This window comes from Takifugu rubripes, chromosome 8, assembly GCF_901000725.2.
Source record: "Takifugu rubripes chromosome 8, fTakRub1.2, whole genome shotgun sequence".
Lineage (NCBI taxonomy): Eukaryota > Metazoa > Chordata > Actinopteri > Tetraodontiformes > Tetraodontidae > Takifugu > Takifugu rubripes.
The window spans coordinates 5437417-5458326 of record NC_042292.1 but is presented as its reverse complement, the minus strand read 5'-3'; the positions used below and the strand labels follow the sequence as shown (position 1 = coordinate 5458326).

The 20910-nt window shown below is 43.3% G+C and overlaps 2 protein-coding genes and 1 long non-coding RNA gene across 4 annotated transcripts in view; 1 reads left to right on the top strand and 2 right to left on the bottom strand.

The window, feature by feature from the left end:
* The first annotated feature begins 4248 nt into the window (after window positions 1–4248).
* The window catches only part of LOC101074046 (multidrug resistance-associated protein 4-like), a 17424-nt gene continuing 762 nt past the window's right edge, over window positions 4249–20910 (top strand). Inside the window, exons 1-31 of the mRNA XM_029839582.1 lie at window positions 4249–5644; window positions 6251–6361; window positions 6620–6740; window positions 6832–7056; window positions 7131–7220; window positions 7319–7482; window positions 7688–7813; window positions 10060–10309; window positions 10561–10674; window positions 10766–10855; window positions 10988–11179; window positions 11275–11369; window positions 11464–11550; window positions 13441–13537; window positions 13605–13805; window positions 13903–14040; window positions 14613–14650; window positions 14729–14835; window positions 14912–15058; window positions 15133–15212; window positions 15290–15440; window positions 15541–15660; window positions 15746–15856; window positions 15934–16034; window positions 16112–16303; window positions 16377–16532; window positions 17095–17184; window positions 17260–17432; window positions 17512–17617; window positions 17761–17892; window positions 18042–18086. Of these exons, the coding sequence (XP_029695442.1) occupies window positions 5574–5644; window positions 6251–6361; window positions 6620–6740; window positions 6832–7056; window positions 7131–7220; window positions 7319–7482; window positions 7688–7813; window positions 10060–10309; window positions 10561–10674; window positions 10766–10855; window positions 10988–11179; window positions 11275–11369; window positions 11464–11550; window positions 13441–13537; window positions 13605–13805; window positions 13903–14040; window positions 14613–14650; window positions 14729–14835; window positions 14912–15058; window positions 15133–15212; window positions 15290–15440; window positions 15541–15660; window positions 15746–15856; window positions 15934–16034; window positions 16112–16303; window positions 16377–16532; window positions 17095–17184; window positions 17260–17432; window positions 17512–17617; window positions 17761–17892; window positions 18042–18083 (3918 nt within the window). The 5' untranslated portion in view covers window positions 4249–5573 and the 3' untranslated portion in view covers window positions 18084–18086. The remainder of the gene's footprint in view (window positions 5645–6250; window positions 6362–6619; window positions 6741–6831; window positions 7057–7130; window positions 7221–7318; window positions 7483–7687; window positions 7814–10059; window positions 10310–10560; window positions 10675–10765; window positions 10856–10987; window positions 11180–11274; window positions 11370–11463; window positions 11551–13440; window positions 13538–13604; window positions 13806–13902; window positions 14041–14612; window positions 14651–14728; window positions 14836–14911; window positions 15059–15132; window positions 15213–15289; window positions 15441–15540; window positions 15661–15745; window positions 15857–15933; window positions 16035–16111; window positions 16304–16376; window positions 16533–17094; window positions 17185–17259; window positions 17433–17511; window positions 17618–17760; window positions 17893–18041; window positions 18087–20910) is intronic.
* On the bottom strand, window positions 8485–10229 carry LOC115250593 (uncharacterized). The gene is made up of 3 exons (XR_003889154.1): window positions 10094–10229; window positions 9493–9689; window positions 8485–9088 (listed from the first exon to the last, which is right to left on the bottom strand). It is a non-coding gene; the product is annotated as an uncharacterized lncRNA (long non-coding RNA).
* Window positions 18127–20910, bottom strand: part of abcc4 (ATP binding cassette subfamily C member 4 (PEL blood group)) — a 20878-nt gene continuing 18094 nt past the window's right edge. For both annotated transcript variants that reach the window (XM_029839580.1, XM_029839581.1), the window contains 5 exons: window positions 20599–20688; window positions 20112–20284; window positions 19927–20032; window positions 19277–19411; window positions 18127–18614 (listed from right to left, as the gene is read on the bottom strand). In XM_029839580.1, coding sequence (XP_029695440.1) covers window positions 18510–18614; window positions 19277–19411; window positions 19927–20032; window positions 20112–20284; window positions 20599–20688 — 609 coding nt within the window. In that variant the 3' untranslated portion in view covers window positions 18127–18509. The remainder of the gene's footprint in view (window positions 18615–19276; window positions 19412–19926; window positions 20033–20111; window positions 20285–20598; window positions 20689–20910) is intronic.

Below are 20910 nucleotides of genomic sequence, written 5' to 3'. Positions count from 1 at the left end.
CCTCACTGCTTCAGTGTAAGTTATTGCCTTCTGACACTTGTTATCTTGGTAAAATTCAACACTTGTCCTACAACAGTCATGTTGCTACAGGTTGCCGTGATTATCATGTATATGCTGTGGGGCTGCCAAAAAGGAGGCCAAACAAGACCTTGTTTGCTTTAGTAAAGAGGATCTTATCAGGATGGTCATCAGTGAAGACGGGTAATATGTTTAAGCCCAACAAATGGATAAGTATTAGAAATACATTTTAGTTAGCTAGTTAACCTGTTGGGTAGAAATATTCAGTAGGGATGTGCCTGGAAAACCAGTCCAGTATGATTTTGTTGTTTCAATTTAAGAATCATAGTTAATATTTTGAAAAGCATGAAAACAAGATAATTTTCATTATTTGACTTTTTTCATGAGGGGGAGTAAATCTTGACTGAAACAATGAACCAGTGGGTAGTGATCCAGTACTTTGTCCACCAATCTGAGCTCAGCATTAAGCTCCTCAAGGAACTGTGCTCTCCCCATTCCTGTTCACCACCTACACAGCCGACTTCCAGTACCACTCTGAGACATGTCATCTCCAGAAGTACTCGGATGACACAGTCATAGTCGGGTGTGTGGAGAATGGACAGGAGGATGAATACAGGGACCTTGTGGAGAGTTTTGTCAGGTGGAGCAGGGAGAACCTTCTGCAGCTCAACGTGACCAAGACGAAGGAGATGGTGGTGGATTTCAGAAAAAGCAAGTCCCCTCCCTCCCCAGTCTGCATCAGTGGGAAGGACGTGGAAATAGTCCCATCTTACAGGTTCCTGGGTGTTCAGCTGGACAATAAACTGGAGTGGTCCACAAACACCGATGCTGTCTACAAGAAGGCCATGAGCAGACTCTATTTCCTCAGGAGACTCAGGTCCTTCAGTGTTTGCAGCAGGATGCTCCAGATGTTCTACCAGTCTGTTATGGCTAGCACCATCTTCTTTGCTGCAGTGTGCTGGGGTGCAGGCATTAAAGTATGCCAACAGACTCAACAAACTCATCAAAAAGGCAGGGTCTGTTGTTGGCTGTAGACTTGATAACTTGGACGAGGTGGTGAGGGACAGGATGGTGTTGAAACTGCGGACAATCATGGACAGTCCCTCCCACCCCCTCCATAACACACAGTGGACAAACTGAGGAGCAGCTTCAGCAACAGACTCCTGCAGCCTCGCTGCTCCAAGGAACGGTACAGGAAGTCATTCCTGCCGTCCGCCATTAAACTGTACAATTCACTCAAACCAACTCAACAATAATTGTGTAATGTTTATGTTGTAATTTTATTTCTAATTTATTCTATATTTATGTATATATGCTTATAATATGTATATATTATATTATGTATATATTATATATATGCTTATAATATATGCTGTATATATGCTTATAACATTCTAATCTATCTGTATTTATTTTTTTCTGTCTCTTTACTCTGCATTCGCTGCTACTATAATTCAATTTCCCCACGGGGATGAATAAAGTCCATCTTAATCTTAATCTTAACAAATGCCACCGGTTAACGTTTGTGTTGTAAAGCAGTCCTGGTGCAAAATAAGTCACTATATCAAATCCTAGTCAAGTGTTGATTGATTACGTGAAGTTTAACCCAAAGTTAACCACAACATTTTCATGCACTAAACCAAACACTTTAAGAGAGAAAGACCTTCAGACCAAAATGGTTACATCTTCTGTTTAAAAATCTGCAGTAGGTGATGATGTGAAACCTTGTTCCAGTTAAAAATAATGGATGATAGTTATCTTTTTTTTTTTTTTTACACGGGCACGGCACATGGCAGACCTGAACGCAACACAAATATCCACTATTAACAAATGCTGTTTTCAGTCTATTATGGATTTCAAAACAACCGCAGCTGTGAGGGTGGCTGCTCGGATTGGCAGAGATGATTCTAAACGCGAGGGTATTTGTGATTAAACTTAAAGTGAAAGTTGACCAATGTTATATTCCAAGGCGCAGTGCAGCGAAGTCAATTCTAACTTTTGAAATCGTAGTTGAGTAATCGTTGCTTCGCACGGCCGCCACGTGGTCTCTTACTATACTGAACGATGACGTCAGCGCTGCTCGCGCTCGCCTCTGGCTGCGCCACCTTAGTGTGCCGCTCGTAAAACTGGTGTAAGATAATCAAATAACGCCTATTTAATTATCTTCATTAGTTTAAAATTGTGCACACAGCCGAAAAGGATCATATTGCTGTGCCGTTTGCGCCCCTTGTGCAGTTTGCACAGTATTACAAAGTTTGTTTGAATTTTAGTTAATGACGGCAGGGCTGACGTTTAAGCGCAGTTCAGCCGTCGCCTTGAGAACACAAACGCACCGCCGCGCAGGAAGAGAGGAGCCCCTGACAGCAGCATGCGGGTCGAGGGCTGGGCTCAACCGATCAGACACGTCACACGTTGGGCTCCGCCCACCCTCACGTTGATTCGCGCGCGAGTACGGACACCTTTGCCCTCTGTATATTCAGTGTTAAATCATCAAGCTCTGTTGGAGACGGGTTACAAGGCAAGGAGAAGTAAACTAGAATATATTTAATTTGAAGCACCTTTCTTAAGGTCGCTGTACAGGGATTGAGAGAAATAAAATAAATCACAGAAATAAAAATATACAATTCAGTTATTCCCAAAGTGTGGTACTGCATGTGGGGCGTGAGAGGTCTTTTATGTTAAATAAATGTGCTTTAAATCCAAATAATCTTGTAAATATTTTTAATTACTGTAAAATATTTGACATGATTTTACCACCAATTGAGTATTATTCTACTGTCATTTAAACTGAATGTGACAGGAGTCACCTTATTTGTTGTGACTTGGCTTCTGTTGTGACAGATCATAATTGATGGAACGCCTTGTTTTGTTTTTGTGGCAGCCAAGATTCAGCGTTGGCTCACAAACGTATTCAAGTGAGCATGTATCAGTTGTGTGAGTGTTGGAACAGTGAACAGCCGTTAAACTGTGGCATACACCCTTTTTGTGTAAGACAGCTGCTCAGCAGCAACATCACCCCTCCCACTGGGCGAGTTTAAGTTGGCTGGTGGTTGATTAAATTCTTGCATAAGGATCGAAGTTGAGATTAAAGGTTTTATGATTTCAGAGGCTTTATACCTTTTTAGAATGAGTACAATGAATGTAGCTGTTGAAAGAGATGCTGTCAATACCAGAGACATAAAATATATATAAAGTAATAAAGTATAAACTGCTACTGTTGAGGCGGGCTGCGGACATTTGTCAGATTTTAAATTGGCAATGTTATTCTGAAGTTTGGGAATGACAATTGGCAATTATTAAAAGTATAACAGTGTAAAATAAACTACTAAACACAGAATATACAATGAGCCAAGAATATATCAAACAAAAATGAGGTTTCAATGTTCGAGCCAGGTAGCGAGGTTGAAATAAGCATAACAGTGCGTGACCAGTCGGGTTTGGGCCGAAAATGACCAGCTTGTGTATTGGGCTCCCCCTTTTGAAATATAATGAAATGTCCTTCGAACTGTACTGTTGTATAGAGAGAAATACACTGCTGATTATCTCCTGGCAGAAGAACAAAAAAACGTTTCGTGAATTGAATTGCTGTGTGAGAAACATTTCTGCATAAGGCAGAGAGAAGATGGAGTCTTCTTTAAAAGTCTTTTGACTTCTCTACAGGTGGTATTTTATTGGTCAATCATCTTGGTCTGGAACTAAAACTAGAACTGATTTAAGCAAAGGAATAAAATGGCTTTTAAACCCTTCACACACGATGTATAAATATTCCAGTTATAGGTTCCACAATTCCTTCCTTCGTGTTACCAAATAGGGCATCAGTTTTTCTTCAGTTGAAAGCAGGAAAGGGGGGGGGTCCCATGCATCTGGGTCTGGGACATCGTGTCTCATGACCAGAGGTCAACCCCCACTTCTACCTATACATACAAATATGCACTGTTTCCCAATGTCTCACAGTTATATAGACTAAAATAAGTAATAATTCATTGTTTTATGATTACAAAATCATAAAAATCAAACTATATATTTGCTACATCGATTAATATAATTCCACAAATAAACTCTGTGAGCCAATAAACAGACTACATTAGTTCTGTAATGAGATATATTCTACACAGTTCATATCTTGACTTTTATGTCCAGTCTTATTTGATATTTCATTCTATCGTGTTGTTATAGTTGGTATTGAAAATATAGTTTACCATTCATTGTCACCAGTCATTATTAATAAGTTGTTTTCCTTATGGCGCTGTTGTTGCTGCTTAGTTCTCCTGTACCTTTATGTTTGATATAGTGCTGAAATTCAGTAGCCAACTGATGCAAATCCTAGTCTGCAGGCTGCAGCAGGTTTTTCTTGTTGCTTGCACGCAATTTATCTATCAAACTGGGGAGAGCTGGACCTGGGTGGAGGCCCTCTGAAGATGATGTTGGCTGCAGAGTTCTGGACTCGCTGGTGATGATGGAGAGATTTAAGGGGGGTACCAAAGAACAGGGAGTTGAAATAGTCAATGCAGGAATTGATCAAGGAGAGAATGAGGATGGCAGTGAAGTTGGATGTGAGGGAGGGGCAGACACGGCTGGTGCATTGAAGGTGGGCGTAGGGGTCATCGTTTTTGGGCTGGAATTGGAGTGAGATGTCTGAGGATCATACCCCGTGTCTTCACCTGAAGGGAGGGGGGTCATGGACAGTTGGAGCTGGGTCGTGTCTGCAATGTGTTGGTGGGAATTCTGGGCAGGGGAGTGCGGCTGGAGAGATATGACCTCTGGCAGAGGAGGGGTGTTCCGCTGATGCCAAGGTCAGAAGGTCTATCCATGAGGATGGTGTGGAAGATGTTGTCAAAGCTGCATTCAGGTGGAGAAGAGTGAGGATTGAGCGGAAACTAGAGTCAGCAGCGAGTAGAAGGTCACTGGTGAATTTGATTTAGTCTGTTTCTGTGCTGTGGCAGGAGCAACAGTTGTTGGTTGATTTTGGCATTTTTTCTCTCCGAAGAATGACATCAACGATTTGCAGAATAAGACACAGGGGGGCTGTGGCCGTGTTTCCCATGACTAAAGGCTGTGTTCATGTTCAGGTTTTTTTCAATGTTAACAAAAACGTTGTATTCAAGTTTATACTGAAACTTGTTGCCCCTAATACTTTTATAATGCTGCTAAGATAATATGGCACTCAGTATTAAATATACAATCATGCATATCATTTCTTTACAATGCATTATCGGTAATAGTACAGTATGTTTGTCTGTGAAACATTTCTGCATCGCCGCGCTGGTTGAGTCAAAATAGTGGGCGTGGCTCAATGTGGGCGGCGCCTTGAAGTTGAAGCCCGGTCCACGTTGAGCGTCAGCGCGGAACTTTTACTTGGTTCATGCTGTCAGCCGTCAAGATCCGCTCGTTGCGTGCGTGAGTGCGCGCGTCGTACACGACATGTAGATTAAACTTTCGTCGGACGTTAATGCCTTTGCCGGTCTACTGGTGTGTTTAAACACGCGTCTCCGAACCTGACACAGTGGTGCGCACAAATAGTCTCAAGATCTCCACTGACGTGTTGGTCGGCAATTATGGTCCGAAAGTTAGGTGGACGAGACAACCCGCTGGCAGCCGCAGGTTTTTTCTCAAAGCTTTGTCTGTGGTGAGTTATTGGAAAACACAATATTCTTAATGGCAGCAGGCGGTGCAGGAAAGGAAAATGGGATCGGCTCTCTAATGCTGACAGTCGCAGCGCAATAATCTTTTATGGGGGGTTAATAGTTATTGTCTTTAACGAACAGTGAATATATTTTTAATTTAATGACAAGTTTAAGCAGGTATTAAAGCGCACCACAAAATGTATTTGCCTTTATGATCAATGTCTGTATTTCATAATTTTAACATTAATAAAGCGGTTACTGAAGCTACAGTATTTCTCTCTGACCTGTTTCTGGATTTATCTGAGGACTTTAGAAACCGTTAAAAATGGTGTAACATTTTCATAATGTGTATCAAAAATTCTAGTGTACCTAGGATTGAATGTATTGTGCTGAATCAGCAGTGTACCTTGTGTTTTTTTGTTTTTGTTTGGTGATTCAAAGAATCAGTTTTATGTTCATGATAAAAGTGAAACAGATTTGAAATAAAAAGTGGAATGTGCAGGCTGTGTATTAACTTAAAGCAGTTTTACATAAGCCTACCTTTTATGGTATAATGATTCTATTTTTGCTATCCCAGAAATTCTCATTTGAACATTTCACTATTCCAGCTGGCTAAACCCTCTTCTAAACCTTAGTCAGAAACGGATGCTAGAGGAAAATGATATGTACAACATTCTTCCAGAGGATCAATCTGAGACAGTTGGAGAGGAGCTGCAGAGGTACTTCAGTAATGTTGTGTCACTATGTTTAAATGGCGGTGGTAATCGCAGGGTATGCTACAATATGAGATAATGAATAGCATTTATGTTTTTAAAATGATTGCATTTGAAAGTATCACATTTGAAGACATGGAACCTGTGGAGGGATGCATATTTGCAGTATTGTGATTTTATCTGGACAATAAGGCCAAAGGCCTTGACGTGAATCTTCCCATTTCAGTGTCATGCAGGGTAAAATCCTGAACATCCTTTTTGCAGGTTATGGGACTGTGAATCTAAAAAGGCCACAAAGGAACTGAAGAAGCCGAGCCTATCCAGAGTTCTTCTAAGGTGCTATGGCAAGGCCTACGCCATGACTGGGCTCTTTGTTTTTTCACTGGTAAATTCATGGAGATATTTGTTGACGCTATTGAGAAGCAATTGATTTCCGGGATAGATGAGGAGTTCTGACGTGTCTTTCTGTTACGAAGGAGGCAATTAAAGTGTTTCAGCCACTTCTTCTGTGGAATATTATCCACTATTTTGAGAACTACGACCCAGAAGACCAGAAAGGTCTAATCATGGCCTACGTCTATGCTTCTGCATTGTCCCTCTCTGCCTTCGGATTGACCATCCTCCAACATCTCTACTATTACACTGTCCTGAGACTGGGCATGAAGATAAGGGTGGCACTTTGTCACATGATCTACAGGAAGGTAGGAAGACTTTGGCAGATCTTGTGGCAATCTGAGTGGGTTACTTTGTTAATCTGGACCATTTGTCTCTGCAGGCTCTGGCTCTCAGCAGTGAGTCCATGGGTCTTACAACCACCGGGCAGATTGTCAACCTCCTCGCAAATGATGTCAATCATTTTGATGAGGTACCATGATAAAGTTCTTGTTGCCATCAAGTCTGTTTCACAGACAGATCAGTTCCACGCCTCCAGACTGGAGTTTATATTTTTTTCTTTGTTTGTAGATCACCCTGGAACTGCATTATTTGTGGTTGGGACCACTTCAAGCATTGGTGATCATTATTCTTCTCTGGTACGAAGTTGGTCTATCATGTCTAGCAGGTTTGGGAGCTATCGTCATCATGTTGCCTTTACAGACCTGGTTTGGAAAGCTTTTTGGTATCTTCAGGTAAGTAATGGAAAAAAAAATGTTAACAGTGATGTTTGAAGTAAATACAAAACAAAGCAGCAAGCTCATCCCTCCTGTTTCCACAACTGTCATGAGCTCAAATGGAAATTGAAAGTGGATCTGTGCTACGTTAACATCACTAATATGGCCAAAGTTTGTTTTATTGCAGTATTATGAGGCTAGTTTATTTTTATTTGCTATTCAGGAGCAAATCGGCCACCCTGGCTGATAAAAGGATCCGCATCATGAACGAAGTATTGTCTGGCATCAGGATCATCAAGATGTACGCATGGGAGAAACCATTCTCAGCTCTGGTGACCGAGGTCAGAAGGTCAGGAAGAAGTTAACGTTTACTAGATGTTAATGTTTACTGAGACTGATGGGATCTTCCATCAGCAGAACCTGTTTGTCTGAGTGACCTTAAATACATGTCAACGAGTTTTTATGCTAGTTAGTTTTTATGGTCAATGACTCATTGTTGAGATGTTCCTAAGACTGAGCAGCTGCTCAGCCTTCAGTTCTCATTTTCTCATCAGCTGATGGTCATCCACCACATCTCTATCCGGGTACTTATTCAGGGTAGCCTCAGTCTCACAGTTGTGCCGCGTTGTGCACTGATGTGTGTGGTGAAGCTGCTTCAGACGCTCCAGAATGTGTTGGCGTGTCTGGTCTTTAACCAACCAAAGCAGGCCCATGTTACCCCACTGCTGATAGAGCTCCACTGGCTCCCTGTAGCTGCCCACATTAGGTTCAGGTCACTTCTACTGACCCACAGAGTCCTAACAGGACCTGCTCCCTCTTCCTTTAACAGTCCTGCACATAAGCATCAGCTGCACTGCCGTCTGTAGAGGCACGGCAATCCAGACTATTTTCATACCTTTTTTACCCGAGGGTTGAACAACATCCCAATCGAAGTCAGAACGTGGGCAACTCTCTCTTCCTTCCTTCCTTCACTGTAAGTTGCTTTGGACAAAAGTGTCTGCTAAATGACTATAATATAATGTCAGACAACAATGCTTTATTTTGTGTTGGAGAAACTCACGTTTTAATATTTAGATCCTGACATTACTGAACTGCCGATTTTTAACCCTTGAATACAGGAGCTACGCATCCCATAGATACACAAAATCCTGTCTAATTACCCAATCGTGGACAGCAACACTTACAGGATGCATTGATGGTCAAACTCAGCATCAGAATGTTAATGGAAGCGACTCTAAACAGCCATTTGGAATTATTACCAGACATTTGTGGTGGTTATACTGTTTTTAAAATGCCTGAAAGTTGTAAAATAAAGATGACCCAAGTCACAGTAATTAGACACAGAGTGTGACAGCTTACCGGTTAAAAGACAAACAATCGGCTTGGGAGTGTGATATTCATAGGAAAAGGCTGGGAGAGGATGTGTTATCACTTTGTACATGATTGTCACAACGACGATTCCAGTAAGACTAATTATAGGTTGGAAAACTATCAGCTGACTCATCCGGTACAAAAGTCTGTTGCCAAAAGTCCATCAATGCTCTTCTATCAGTCATGGAGTGCAGCCTAACCGTAGTGCAAATTTGCCTTTGGTGATGGCCAACACAAGACATGAATCGTCCACCTGTATGAAGTGAAGCCATTATCGATGTGATTAGAAGTCAGTGGTTATCTCAACATGAAATTAACATTAGAAGAGCAAATTCTTATATTTGAAGAAAAAATAATTTGGCAAATGCTCTTTCTGCTGACACCTCGATTATTGGGAAATAAGCATAGCCAAAATCAGTTCATCTTTCTTCTTGTGTTTGATTTCAATGACATCTTTGATTTTTGATGGCCAGTTGAAAAGTACGAAAGGCTCATGATTAGCAGCACAAGAGTCAGAAGTCTTCCTACAGCATAAACAAGCAAACACCATGAGGACAGAAGTGTTGCAGTCAGGACAGCCTCCATTTCTGACACACATTTTGAATCATAAAGTCAAAATGAGCTATAACAGCAAGTTTACATGTATCAAAACCTGACCTAGTTGGTGAGATGGTTCAGACGGGAGGAGTCCGACCACGTATCGGCAGGTGTTGTAACACTGCGTGTGTGATCTCCCACTGGTGGTTGTTGCATCACACCATAGTCGACCAGGAAGAACATCTGCAGGATGTGCAACAGTTGCCATGAAGGTGGAGGCAGGCAGAAGCTTCTATTCACCACTGACGAATGCACAACTGAAACAACATTCCACAAGATTTTTACAGGAAATTGCAGGAAATGGGGGGAAAAAAGCTCAAGTTAAAATAGCAGAAATGTCCCTGAATCTTTGAGCCCTTCACCCAGGAGGCAGCAGTGTGTAAGGTGCACGACGAAGTCAATGATTGTCATCTTCCCTAGTTAATGAACCACTCAGCTGTCGTTGTGATTGCCATCATTTTGAGTGCATTAAAGGTTTACTGGGCTCAGGTGAGAATTCTGATTAAGGAGACTTTGGTTTCTTGGAGCATCATTTTAACAGTTTTTGAACAATTTTAATCATCTCTGATTTAGCACAGAGCTGCAGCACTCTTCTGTTAAACTGCACGTTTTCTTGTATTCTTCCAGGGAAGAAATCAGTCAAATAATGAAAAGTTCCTACCTGCGAGGACTCAACATGGCCTCCTTCTTTGCCAGCAGCAAGATCATTGTCTTTGTGACCTTTACCATCTATGTTCTGTTGGGAAACGCCATCACCGCCAGCACCGTGTTCGTCACAGTGTCCCTGTACGGAACAATCAAACTGACGGTCACCCTCTTCTTCCCTCTGGCTGTGGAACGGTTGTCAGAGACAGCGGTCAGCATACGCAGGATTAAGGTATGGTTTCTGGTTCCTCTGCTTTGTCAAAGCTGCTTTAAGTTGTCAAAATGAGATTGAGTACACAGCTGGACATTGATTCATTGATTGTTGGTTGTAATTTATCCTGGACTTTGTTATATTGTATTGGATCTTCTTTGTTCCAACTGTTTCCTTGCGTCGCGTCTTGGAAACAGCAGCATTGGGGTTATGTCAGACTCCCAATAATCTATATTGATAGTCAGGATCTTTTAATGCTCCCCCTCTGCCAGAATTTTCTTCTTCTGGGTGAAGTTAAGAGCAGAAACACATGGCATCCTCTGGACGAAACAAAGACTTCGGAAGGTCTCATTAAGATGGAGAATGTAACCTGCTTCTGGGACAAGGTGAGAAGCCAGACATAACGGGATGCTTTGTGCTAAAGAGCACGGAGCACTTGAGTTTGACTTGGTTGTGTGATTGTTTGTTCCAAATCAGTGTATGGACGCTCCAAGTCTGAGGAACATCTCCATCACTGTGGGGCCACAGCAGCTTCTCGCTGTAATTGGCCCAGTTGGGGCTGGAAAGGTCAGTGCACAGATGTCCTTAGCTTCAGGCTGGAGTAGGTGCAGATGTGCAGATCAGTTCATAGTTTGACGCAGACTCCAAATGAAGTCATTCAGTGTGGCCCGCTTCTCCGTGACATCGCTGTTTTCACAGTCATCCCTGTTGAGTGCCATTCTGGGGGAGCTGCCTCATGATTCTGGAATGCTCCAAGCCAAAGGTCGAGTGACGTATGCAGCCCAACAGCCCTGGGTTTTTCCTGGAACCATCCGCAGTAACATCTTGTTTGGGAGAGAGCTGAACCCCAACAAGTATGAGACGGTCCTGAAAGCCTGTGCGTTAAAGAGGGTGAGCTGAGCTCTGAGCACCGGCAACTGCAGCATAAAGACGTCCCAGAAGGCTGCTGTAATTGTACTGTCGTCTTCCATTGTGTTCAACCCCAGGACCTGGATCTGCTCCCCAGTGGAGACCTTACGCTAATTGGTGACAGAGGCGCCACACTCAGCGGGGGGCAGAAAGCTCGTGTAAACCTGGCGAGGTCAGAGCGGTCTAAGAAAAAGCAATACTCCACTGTTGATGTGGCAAGTTGAGCGTGCAGGTTTTTCTAAAGTGTGTGTCTGTGCGTGTGTCAGGGCTGTGTATGAAGATGCGGACATCTATCTCCTGGATGACCCCTTAAGTGCTGTGGATGCTGAGGTTGGGAAGCATCTTTTTGAACAGTGAGTAACTACAGGCGGGTTTCCACTGCAGGAGTTCCTGGTAATTACGCTGCTCGTGTCTCCACTGCGAGGCAGGGCCCCTTCACAATGTCGCCAGTTTCGATCGCCGTGGATTCATTGTGCAACAGTTACAACCGGGAGAGCCGCCAGAAGCCAAAAATTATAACAAAGAAAACATCAAAGATGTAGAAGAAGCCACGGTGATTGATGCTTTTCTGGCTTGTTGTGTTGGTGTACTGGTGGTTGGTGATGCTGTGAGTGAAGAAGTTCTGGAAGCTTGTTCTGGTCATTTCTGATGCCGTCACATCCTGCTCCCAGTCAGCACTGAGCAAACCTTAAACTCCAGACTACAGGTTTACATCAACCCCAATATTTGGGGCTGTAACCTGTAGCAGGTTTCTACAGTGGAGACATGCACCAACAGCCCTGGCCCCTTAAAATTACCCTGAAATTCCTGCAGTGGAAACCTGATGTTTTCTTCCTGGAGGCCACGTAGAACCAGGAATCCTTTCCTCAAAAGAGAAAGGAGCAATTAACGCACACAGAACCCGTTTAAAGTTAGAGAAAACTACACAAACACAATCTGGAATTTGATTGACAAAGAAACAGCTAAATTAATTCTTCATTTCCCCCAGTTTACCATGGTGCCGTGCAAGTCACATGTGCTTTGGTTGTGGTCAGTGGTCCTGTTTGAGACAATGAGAAAAGCTCAGCTACAGATGGATAAGATGAGGTTATAAACGTTAATGTAATCTTGATTAAAATTTAACATTTGAAAGGTTAAGTGAGGGGAAAATGTTTTTGAAAACACGGGTGCAAATTAACTGAATGCTGCTGTTTGTGGTCATTTTCATTGTAAACTCTGCTGGGTGCTTTCAGCATAGTGAAGAATGCAGATCCTTACACTGGTGAATAAAGAGGTCCTGCACAGACACATGGCCCGAAACAAATCACCAATTAGTAAAAGCAGCACAGATCATAAAAGTTAGAGCTTGCCATGTCTCCCTAAAACTGAGATCATGTCAGCAGAGGGACCAACATGCGGCGCTGCTACAGATCAGTTTGGAGAGTAGGTAGTGGTCAGTCAGATCGGTTGTTTTGTTGAGAGTAAGTGGTTTTGGGTTGTATTCATTTGTCATTGATGTGGTAAATTATTGTGACTGCACAAGCCTGTGAGGAAAGTCCACAGATTTGGAACATTTGTCAGGCTTTTCAGTGCCTGGAGGGAAGGACCTTCAGTACTCGGGTATTTCTGCAATGTTTTTCTTTCCTCTGGTCAAAAGGAAAACAATATCAGCTTTAAGAAAAATCTCTGTTTATAGGTATATTGGTTAGGGTGTGCTGTGCCACACCAGCCATTTTATGTATTCGTCCTACATCTGCCAGGACACCCATCTTTGATACAATCGGAAGTGATCTCATCACGGTTGCAGGGGCGAAGCTACTCGCACAAATTTAGGAGTGGTGCCTGTGATATTTGAAAGCTCCAAACAGCTCATCCAGTCTGATCTGTGGCCACTCCTTCTGCTGCACACAGCCTCCAGAATGTAAACAGACAAGAAAATGAAGTTGCGCACGTCTACTGTGGAGAACCAAACCACCATTGTGTAGTTATTTACAATAAATGGAAAAATGGCATTTAAAAAATCTCAGCTGTCCAAAAAGCTCAAAGATGCAGTTAATGTACATAAATGTTAACTAAGTCTTATTTTCTGATATTTGCTGATATCCGATGATTTAACTACCAAATGAGTCAATACAATGATTTCAGTGCTGAGATGCAACACTGGTGTGTAACAACGGCCAGACTCATTGATCAATGTCGATTGATCACTGCAGCTGAGGCGCTCGGGCTGTCATTGATCTTCTGCCCATTTGTGCTCATATCAGGTGCATCTGTGGCCTGTTAAAGGACAAGTGTCGTATCCTGGTCACGCATCAGCTGCAGCATCTGAGGGCAGCTAACCATATTTTGCTACTCCAAGAGGTCAGCAAATTATCCCCCAAAAACAGGTTCAGTTTGTACAGATGTTTGACAGGTCTGTCTCTCTCAGGGCCACATCGTGACTCAGGGCACCTACAGGGATTTTCAGCGCTCAGGCCTCGATGTCGCGTCCTTGATGAGGAGTGACGAGGAGCAGGACAAATACTCACAAATAGCTGATTTGGAGAAACAGTCGATCCACAGCCAGAAGACCACTTGTTCATTTGGCAGCCTCCTGCCTCCAGACTGCAGCGACACTGAGGAACCTCCTGTATGTGCAGCCATAGTGTCGTACTATGGTTACTATGGTTACTATGGTTAAAAATACAAGTTTAAAACCACTGGTGAAATTCTTGCTTTTTCCAAAGGCAGAAACGGTTCTTACCATGTCAGAGGAGACTCGAGTTGAGGGAAACGTCAGTCTGCACATTTACTACAAGTACTTCACTGCAGGCTGCAACATCCTGCTTTTAATGCTTATTTTACTGCTCAGTGTCATAGCTGAGGTAAGTCATGTGTTCATCGTTAAGCCAGAGAAATGTCATATGCAGTGAATTACATTTCGATCCTTCTTGTCTGTGTAAATTCTCAGTCATCCAGGTCATTGTATCCAAGGTAGTTTTCTCTGTCAACTGGACTGGGTTTCTTCTCTTGAAGACGTTTCGCCTTCTATCCAGAAGGCGAAACGTCTTCAAGAGAAGAAACCCAGTCCAGTTGACAGAGAAAACTACCTTGGATCCTTCTTGTCCTGCCATGTCTTTAAGTTCACTGAAAGACTTTGAATAATCCTTTGCCACAAATCAAATATAATAACACACGTGAAGTTTATAGGTGTGCAAATTGCTTTTGTGATTTTAGGCACAAAGAAAAGTCCTGATATAAATCTATTCTGTGCTTCCTGTCTGTCAACGCAATCTTTCACGCCAAGGATTAAGGGTTCTTGCAATCTGTTATTTTCCCACTAGATGTCGCCACATAAACAAACTATGCCATTATAACTTTTAAACGTCAGCCTGAGATTATTTCTCATTTCTTTTCGTTGTGTATTACTGGGCTTTTGGTATAATTCTCTCCCCAGGTTGCATATATTCTGCAGGATTGGTGGCTAGTACACTGGTGAGCGTAGCTGTTTTCTGTCCTGTGGAGTTATTCTTTATCTCTATTTGTGTGCTAATGTTGTATTTGGTCCATTAGGGCCAAAGAGGAGCTCTATAACGGCACAGCCAGTGTTGCAGGCACTGACATTAATGTTACTCCCTCACATCAGTTTAATCTCACTTTTTACCTCAGTATCTACTCAGGTGAGACTTCTTTTGCTTCCAAAGCGACTAAAAGGTTTTGGTTTTTGAATGATTTTCTGCTCTGCTTTGGCTGCAGGTCTGACAGCTGCAGCTGTGGTTTTTGGCTACACCAGATGTTTCCTAATCTTTCACAAGTTGGTGCGATCAGCTCAGCATTTGCACGACAGCATGTTCCACGCCATCATCCGCACATCTGTTCACTTCTTTGACGTCAACCCCATTGGTGAGCCTGGTTTTCAGATTATTCTCCACAAATCTTCCCGCACACCTGACACTTCAACTTTGAAATCTTTGTAGGACGAATTCTAAACAGGTTTTCCAAGGACATTGGGCTGATGGACTCCAAATTACCCATCACCTTTGTAGACTTCTATCAAGTAAGAAAGTGTTGAAATGTCCTTTTCCCCTCAGAAGTTTGATGAATCCACCTTTAACAACACCTGGTGCTTTTCAGTTATTTTTGCAGAATGTCGGCGTTGTGGCGGTGGCAGCTTCGGTCATCCCCGTCATGCTCGTCCCCATCCTTCCGCTGCTTTTGTTTTTCCTGTACCTGAGGCGTTTTTACCTCAGCACTTCCCGAGATGTGAAACGTCTTGAGGCCACGAGTATGTTCAGACTCAGTTTTGCCTCTTTGAAGAATGCTTCCGTCAGAGATGGACGCCTTTTGCTCATGACTGTTTATTTCCTGCCTGTCTTGTGTCGCAGCCCGGAGTCCCATCTTCTCTCATCTGTCCTCATCTCTTCAGGGATTGTGGACCATCCGAGCCTTCGGCGCACAGGAGAGACAAAAGCATGCCTTTGATGCACATCAGGACCTGCATTCAGGTTGAGCGTTTACTCACGATGGAATGAGACTGGGAATAAGATGATAACATTACAAATTCTTTCTGAATCTATTTCCCCCATGCAGAAGCTTGGTTTTTGTTCCTGATGACCTCCCGTTGGTTCGCATTTCGACTCGACAGCATTTGCTCTGTGTTCATCACTTTAGCATCATTTGGCTGCATCCTATTTAGAAATGGTGAGAAATGGAAACACCATTTTTCATTGTAAACCAGCTGGTGTGAGGCCTTAGTCAGCAATTTGTCCATTTGTCAGGACTGGAGGCAGGAGAGGTGGGTCTGGTGCTGACCTACGCTGTAACACTGGTGGGAAACCTCCAGTGGACAATGAGACAAAGTGCTGAGGTGGAAAACATGGTGAGAAATGAGGGTCATATTTATCAACTAGCCAAAACCTGCAGAATGGATAGTTAATGATAGATGTGCCGGTTTAGATGACCTCAGTGGAGAGAGTGGTGGAGTATACAGAGGTGAAGAGTGAAGCATCCTGGAATTCCCAACAGGAACCTCCTCCTGATTGGCCCAACAAAGGTCAGGTGACGTTCAGCCATGTGAACATGTCCTACAGCCCTAATGGACCTCTGGTTCTGAAAGACATCAGTTTCACTTTGCAACCTAGTGAGAAGGTGAGGAACCTTGGCAGAAGCAGCTGTATGCGATGACCGTAGCTGCTGATAGTTTGGTTTGTCTGTGAATCAGGTTGGTGTCGTGGGTCGAACTGGTGCTGGGAAGAGTTCTCTGGTCTCTGCTCTGTTCCGTCTGGTGGAGCCTGAGGGGAACATCTTCATCGATGGAGTCCAGACATCAAAAATCGGCCTCCATCAGCTGCGCCAGAAGATGTCCATCATTCCCCAGGTAAACAGGTGACCTCTACCAATTACTCACGCCATGTAAAGACGAGAATCAAACTGGTTTGGTCTCGATTTCCCTCCCCTCTTAACCAAGGACGGCAAACACCAATGATCTTGTCTTATAAGATCATCCTTAAAGATATCCTGTGGTCTGAAGTGTGTTAAGAGCAAATTTGTCCCGATAACCGGGTCCAAAAAGAGTCGACGAAAGAAAGCAGCCAATCAAGACGCGGGCTGAGGAACAAGGAAACAGGCGTGTTGATGTTCATGCTGCCTCCACAATTCCACATATTCCTTTTCATTCTATTTTAAAAACAGTCCCCAAACCCATCCTCTTCCATTTCATCGTAATTGTTGTTAGATCTCCTGTGATCACATGAGATTTCCGGCTTGGAGGACGAGATTCCGGATTGTCATTGTGACAGAATCTTTGTGTGGTGTGTTGGGATGATCGGAACACACTAGCTTCACGTGTGGGATCTCGAATGGATAAAAAAATCCTCGTGTGTAATTTGCTTTAGAGGTGTTTTTAACTGACCGTATTACCTCTGCTCCTGTCTTGTTAGGACCCGGTCCTCTTTACTGACACACTCAGGAAAAACCTGGATCCTTTTAACAAGCACAACAATGAAGACCTGTGGAATGCTCTGGAAGAGGCAGGCGACCATTTTGAACATTCCCTTCATCTGCCCTGTCCTCGAACTCTTCCTCCACATTCCCATTCTCTGCAGGTGCAGCTGAGGTCCGTGGTGGACGATCTACCAGGGAAGCTGGAGACAGTTTTGGCAGAGTCGGGCTCCAATTTCAGTGTGGGTCAGAGACAGCTGGTGTGTCTGGCCAGAGCTCTCCTGAGGAAGAACCGCATCCTCATCATCGACGAGGCCACGGCCAATGTTGATCCCAGGTACTGCTGACCAGCGTCTGTCAGCTCAGTAATACGACGGTCATCGTTTCATTAAGTTCCTTCGCCTGTGACTCTACAGGACAGACGAATTGATCCAGAAAACCATCCGAGACAAGTTCAGAGAGTGCACCGTGCTGACCATCGCTCATCGCCTCAACACCATCATCGACAGTGACAGGATCCTGGTACGTGCTTCTTTTAACATGTTTCCTTTGAGTAGTTTTTGGTGGAACTTAAATTCCTCCTGCCCAGTAAATCTACTCAACCTCAGTTCTGCACCACCAGACCCACTCATTTGCCATAGTGACTTCTTTTTTTGTGGTTGGAGGTGCTGGATAATGGTTCCATCCAGGAATTCGACCGTCCCCTTTCCTTGCTCCAGATCGACGGTGCTCTGAATAAGATTGTGCAACAGCTGGGTCCAGCAGAGGCAGCAGCTCTGCTGGAAGCAGCCAAACAGGTAAAGTTCAGGGCTGCATTAGAAGGAAAATTTGCAACTCAGGCATGACCGTCATGTTTAATGTGTTTGAGCTTCTCATTCATACTCCATCAACCTAAATCTCACATTTGTTTAAAATTGATCACACTTTCTAATGTTTTCTTTTAAAGGCAGCACAGAGGGGTAATGGAGATGACTTGTCTACCATGTGACATGTAAGTAATGACACTGCTCAACAAAACATTGACACTTTAGGACATTTATGAAATGCTCTTTATAGTGTTTGTCATGTTACTATGGAAAATTAAAAAAAACCAGACAGAAAAACTCAGCATTTGAATAAATAGATTTAGAAAGAAAACTATAATAACTTGAACAGTGCAGATTCAGATAGATCAAGTAAGGCACTTTGGGTCAGAATGTTCTGAAAATGATTAACCTTCATTGAATATGAAGTATACAAATACATAAAGACATGCAAAAATTGCATGTGGTTTATACAGCACTGGATTCCAAACTTTCAGCTTGAAGGAAACCCAGTTAGTGGATTTATATCCCTGACAGTTTGACCCATTACACCTTCTCTTGTCACTAGAGGTGTAATAAGCCCAGACGCTAGAGACAAAACTTCCCTGAGCTCACAGAGCTGTCTCAAAGATAACCAAGTTACCCTCCTTGTTGCCCACGTCCTCCATTTCTGCATGTGCATTCTTCATGTTGGGGTGGCTCTTGCTTCTATAAGCCTGGAGAGATTTGGAACATTTGTCAGAGTTGCATGGAGCCAAAGCTGTTTTGCCCCTAAGGTTTATACATCATTATTGACAACAGAACCGCATCTGTGCTGTTGAACAGGGGTCAGCAATCAGGACCACAAGTCTTAATATGAATTTAGGTCTCAGTAAATTATAACAAACTACTACACCTGGGTCAAAATTCAATCACAAGAATTAGAAGTGTTCTCAAATCACCTCAACAAAACAGACCAGCATCTAAAATTCACCCGGGAAGATGTAAAAGGAAACAGTCTAGCCTTTCTGGACTGCAGTTCAAAAAAAGATCACTGAGGACAGAAACCTCACCAGCGAAGTCTACAGAAAACTAACACATACCGACCAGTACCTCCAGTTTGACTCATCCATGTCAAATTGGAAAAGCCATCCTTAAAAATCACAAATCCCGGCTTCAATCCAACCCTCGAGGAATGGATTTGCCCTCCTCTGATGGGCAAGTCCAATCCACGAAGGCAGGAATCCAGCCAGGTTTTGCATCCTACCAGGGAGAAACCGCCTTCACCAAGGTAAATGGAACCCCAGGTGAAAGGGTTTACCTGTAGGACAGAAAGGCTGGCTTGGACACGGCCCTCGATGCCCACCCCTGGCCTAGAGGAAGGTCAGAGTCAACTCACCTCTTTAGATGCCTCGAACAGAGCTGCTGCCTCTTGCTTCCCTGTCTGCTGCACCATTTTGTAAAAGATGCCACGTGGATTCTGTAGTAGTGTGTACGGCACATCATATGCATGCACGTTTCCAGCATCCAGAACCTAAAAACAATCCCTATTTAGACTTCGGATAATACCATTTTAAAAATAAAAACCTAAAAGTTAAGACGACAGGTGTTTTTTGTGTCATTTGAACATAAAACATGAAAGCAGAGCATCTAAAATCTACAGAGGGTAATTATGGCTAGTTTTCACACATGGTTGATACCACTTATTGAGGAAGAATGAACCAACCTCTTCAGGTGGTGTCCATTGCTCAATTGGACTTTCCATTCTTCCTGTGGAAAACCTTATGGCTTTCAAAAACTGTCTCACAGCACGCATACGGATAACATCATCATCTGCTGTGCTCGTTAACTGTAGTGAGTGTGAGTGTACCTACACCCTCATATGGGTAAATGCTGCCTGCTTGGTGGAGGTGTGTGCTTTATATGTGTGGCAGCACTTATGGCAAATCATGTCATCTCTGAGGTGATCAGCCTCCACCTATCCCTTGTAGTGGTGCATATAGACCTCTGTCGGCTTCCAACAGCTGTTAGGTGTCCACTGTAACTCACCAGGATCCTGTCACTGTCGATGATGGTGTTGAGGCGATGAGCGATGGTCAGCACGGTGCACTCTCTGAACTTGTCTCGGATGGTTTTCTGGATCAATTCGTCTGTCCTGTAGAGTCACAGGCGAAGGAACTTAATGAAACGATGACCGTCGTATTACTGAGCTGACAGACGCTGGTCAGCAGTACCTGGGATCAACATTGGCCGTGGCCTCGTCGATGATGAGGATGCGGTTCTTCCTCAGGAGAGCTCTGGCCAGACACACCAGCTGTCTCTGACCCACACTGAAATTGGAGCCCGACTCTGCCAAAACTGTCTCCAGCTTCCCTGGTAGATCCTCCACCACGGACCTCAGCTGCACCTGCAGAGAATGTTGAAGCCCTTGTTAATAAAGCTGTGGATGTACGAATGGCTGCCAATCCAGGATGAGTATGAAATAAGCACTGAAACCAAAATGTAGATGCAAAAAGTCCTGATAGAATTCAACAAAACCTTTGTCACCTTTAGTTTGCCAAATAATTGTTTCAGAAACTCTTTTCTAAAAGATTTTCCACAAAATTTTAGTGTCTAAAATGAAAATGTTATGTGACACTTTACTGGCCCAAAAATCCTTGCTAAGTAATTTTATGCACAGGGTTCATTTAAAACTAATTCATAGTTAACATAGTTACTGACCTCCTCGAGAGCATTCCACAGTTCCTCATCTGTGTGTTGGTTAAAAGGATCCAAGTTCTTCCTCATGGAACCTGTGAACAGCACTGGGTCCTGAAAAACAGATTTGGTGGTTAGTAGTGATGACGCCACTATTAAAAGTCTTGATTTAGCTTTTTTCTTTCACTCTGTAAAAGTTCTCAACTCATTTGGCAAAAATAAGCTTCATACAGACAACTTGAGCAACTTTGTGCAGTGGGGCTACTCACAAAAGACCAATTTGACAGGAAGAGATTAGGAAAAAAATCATTTCTCTTAACATTTTTTACAACGGGC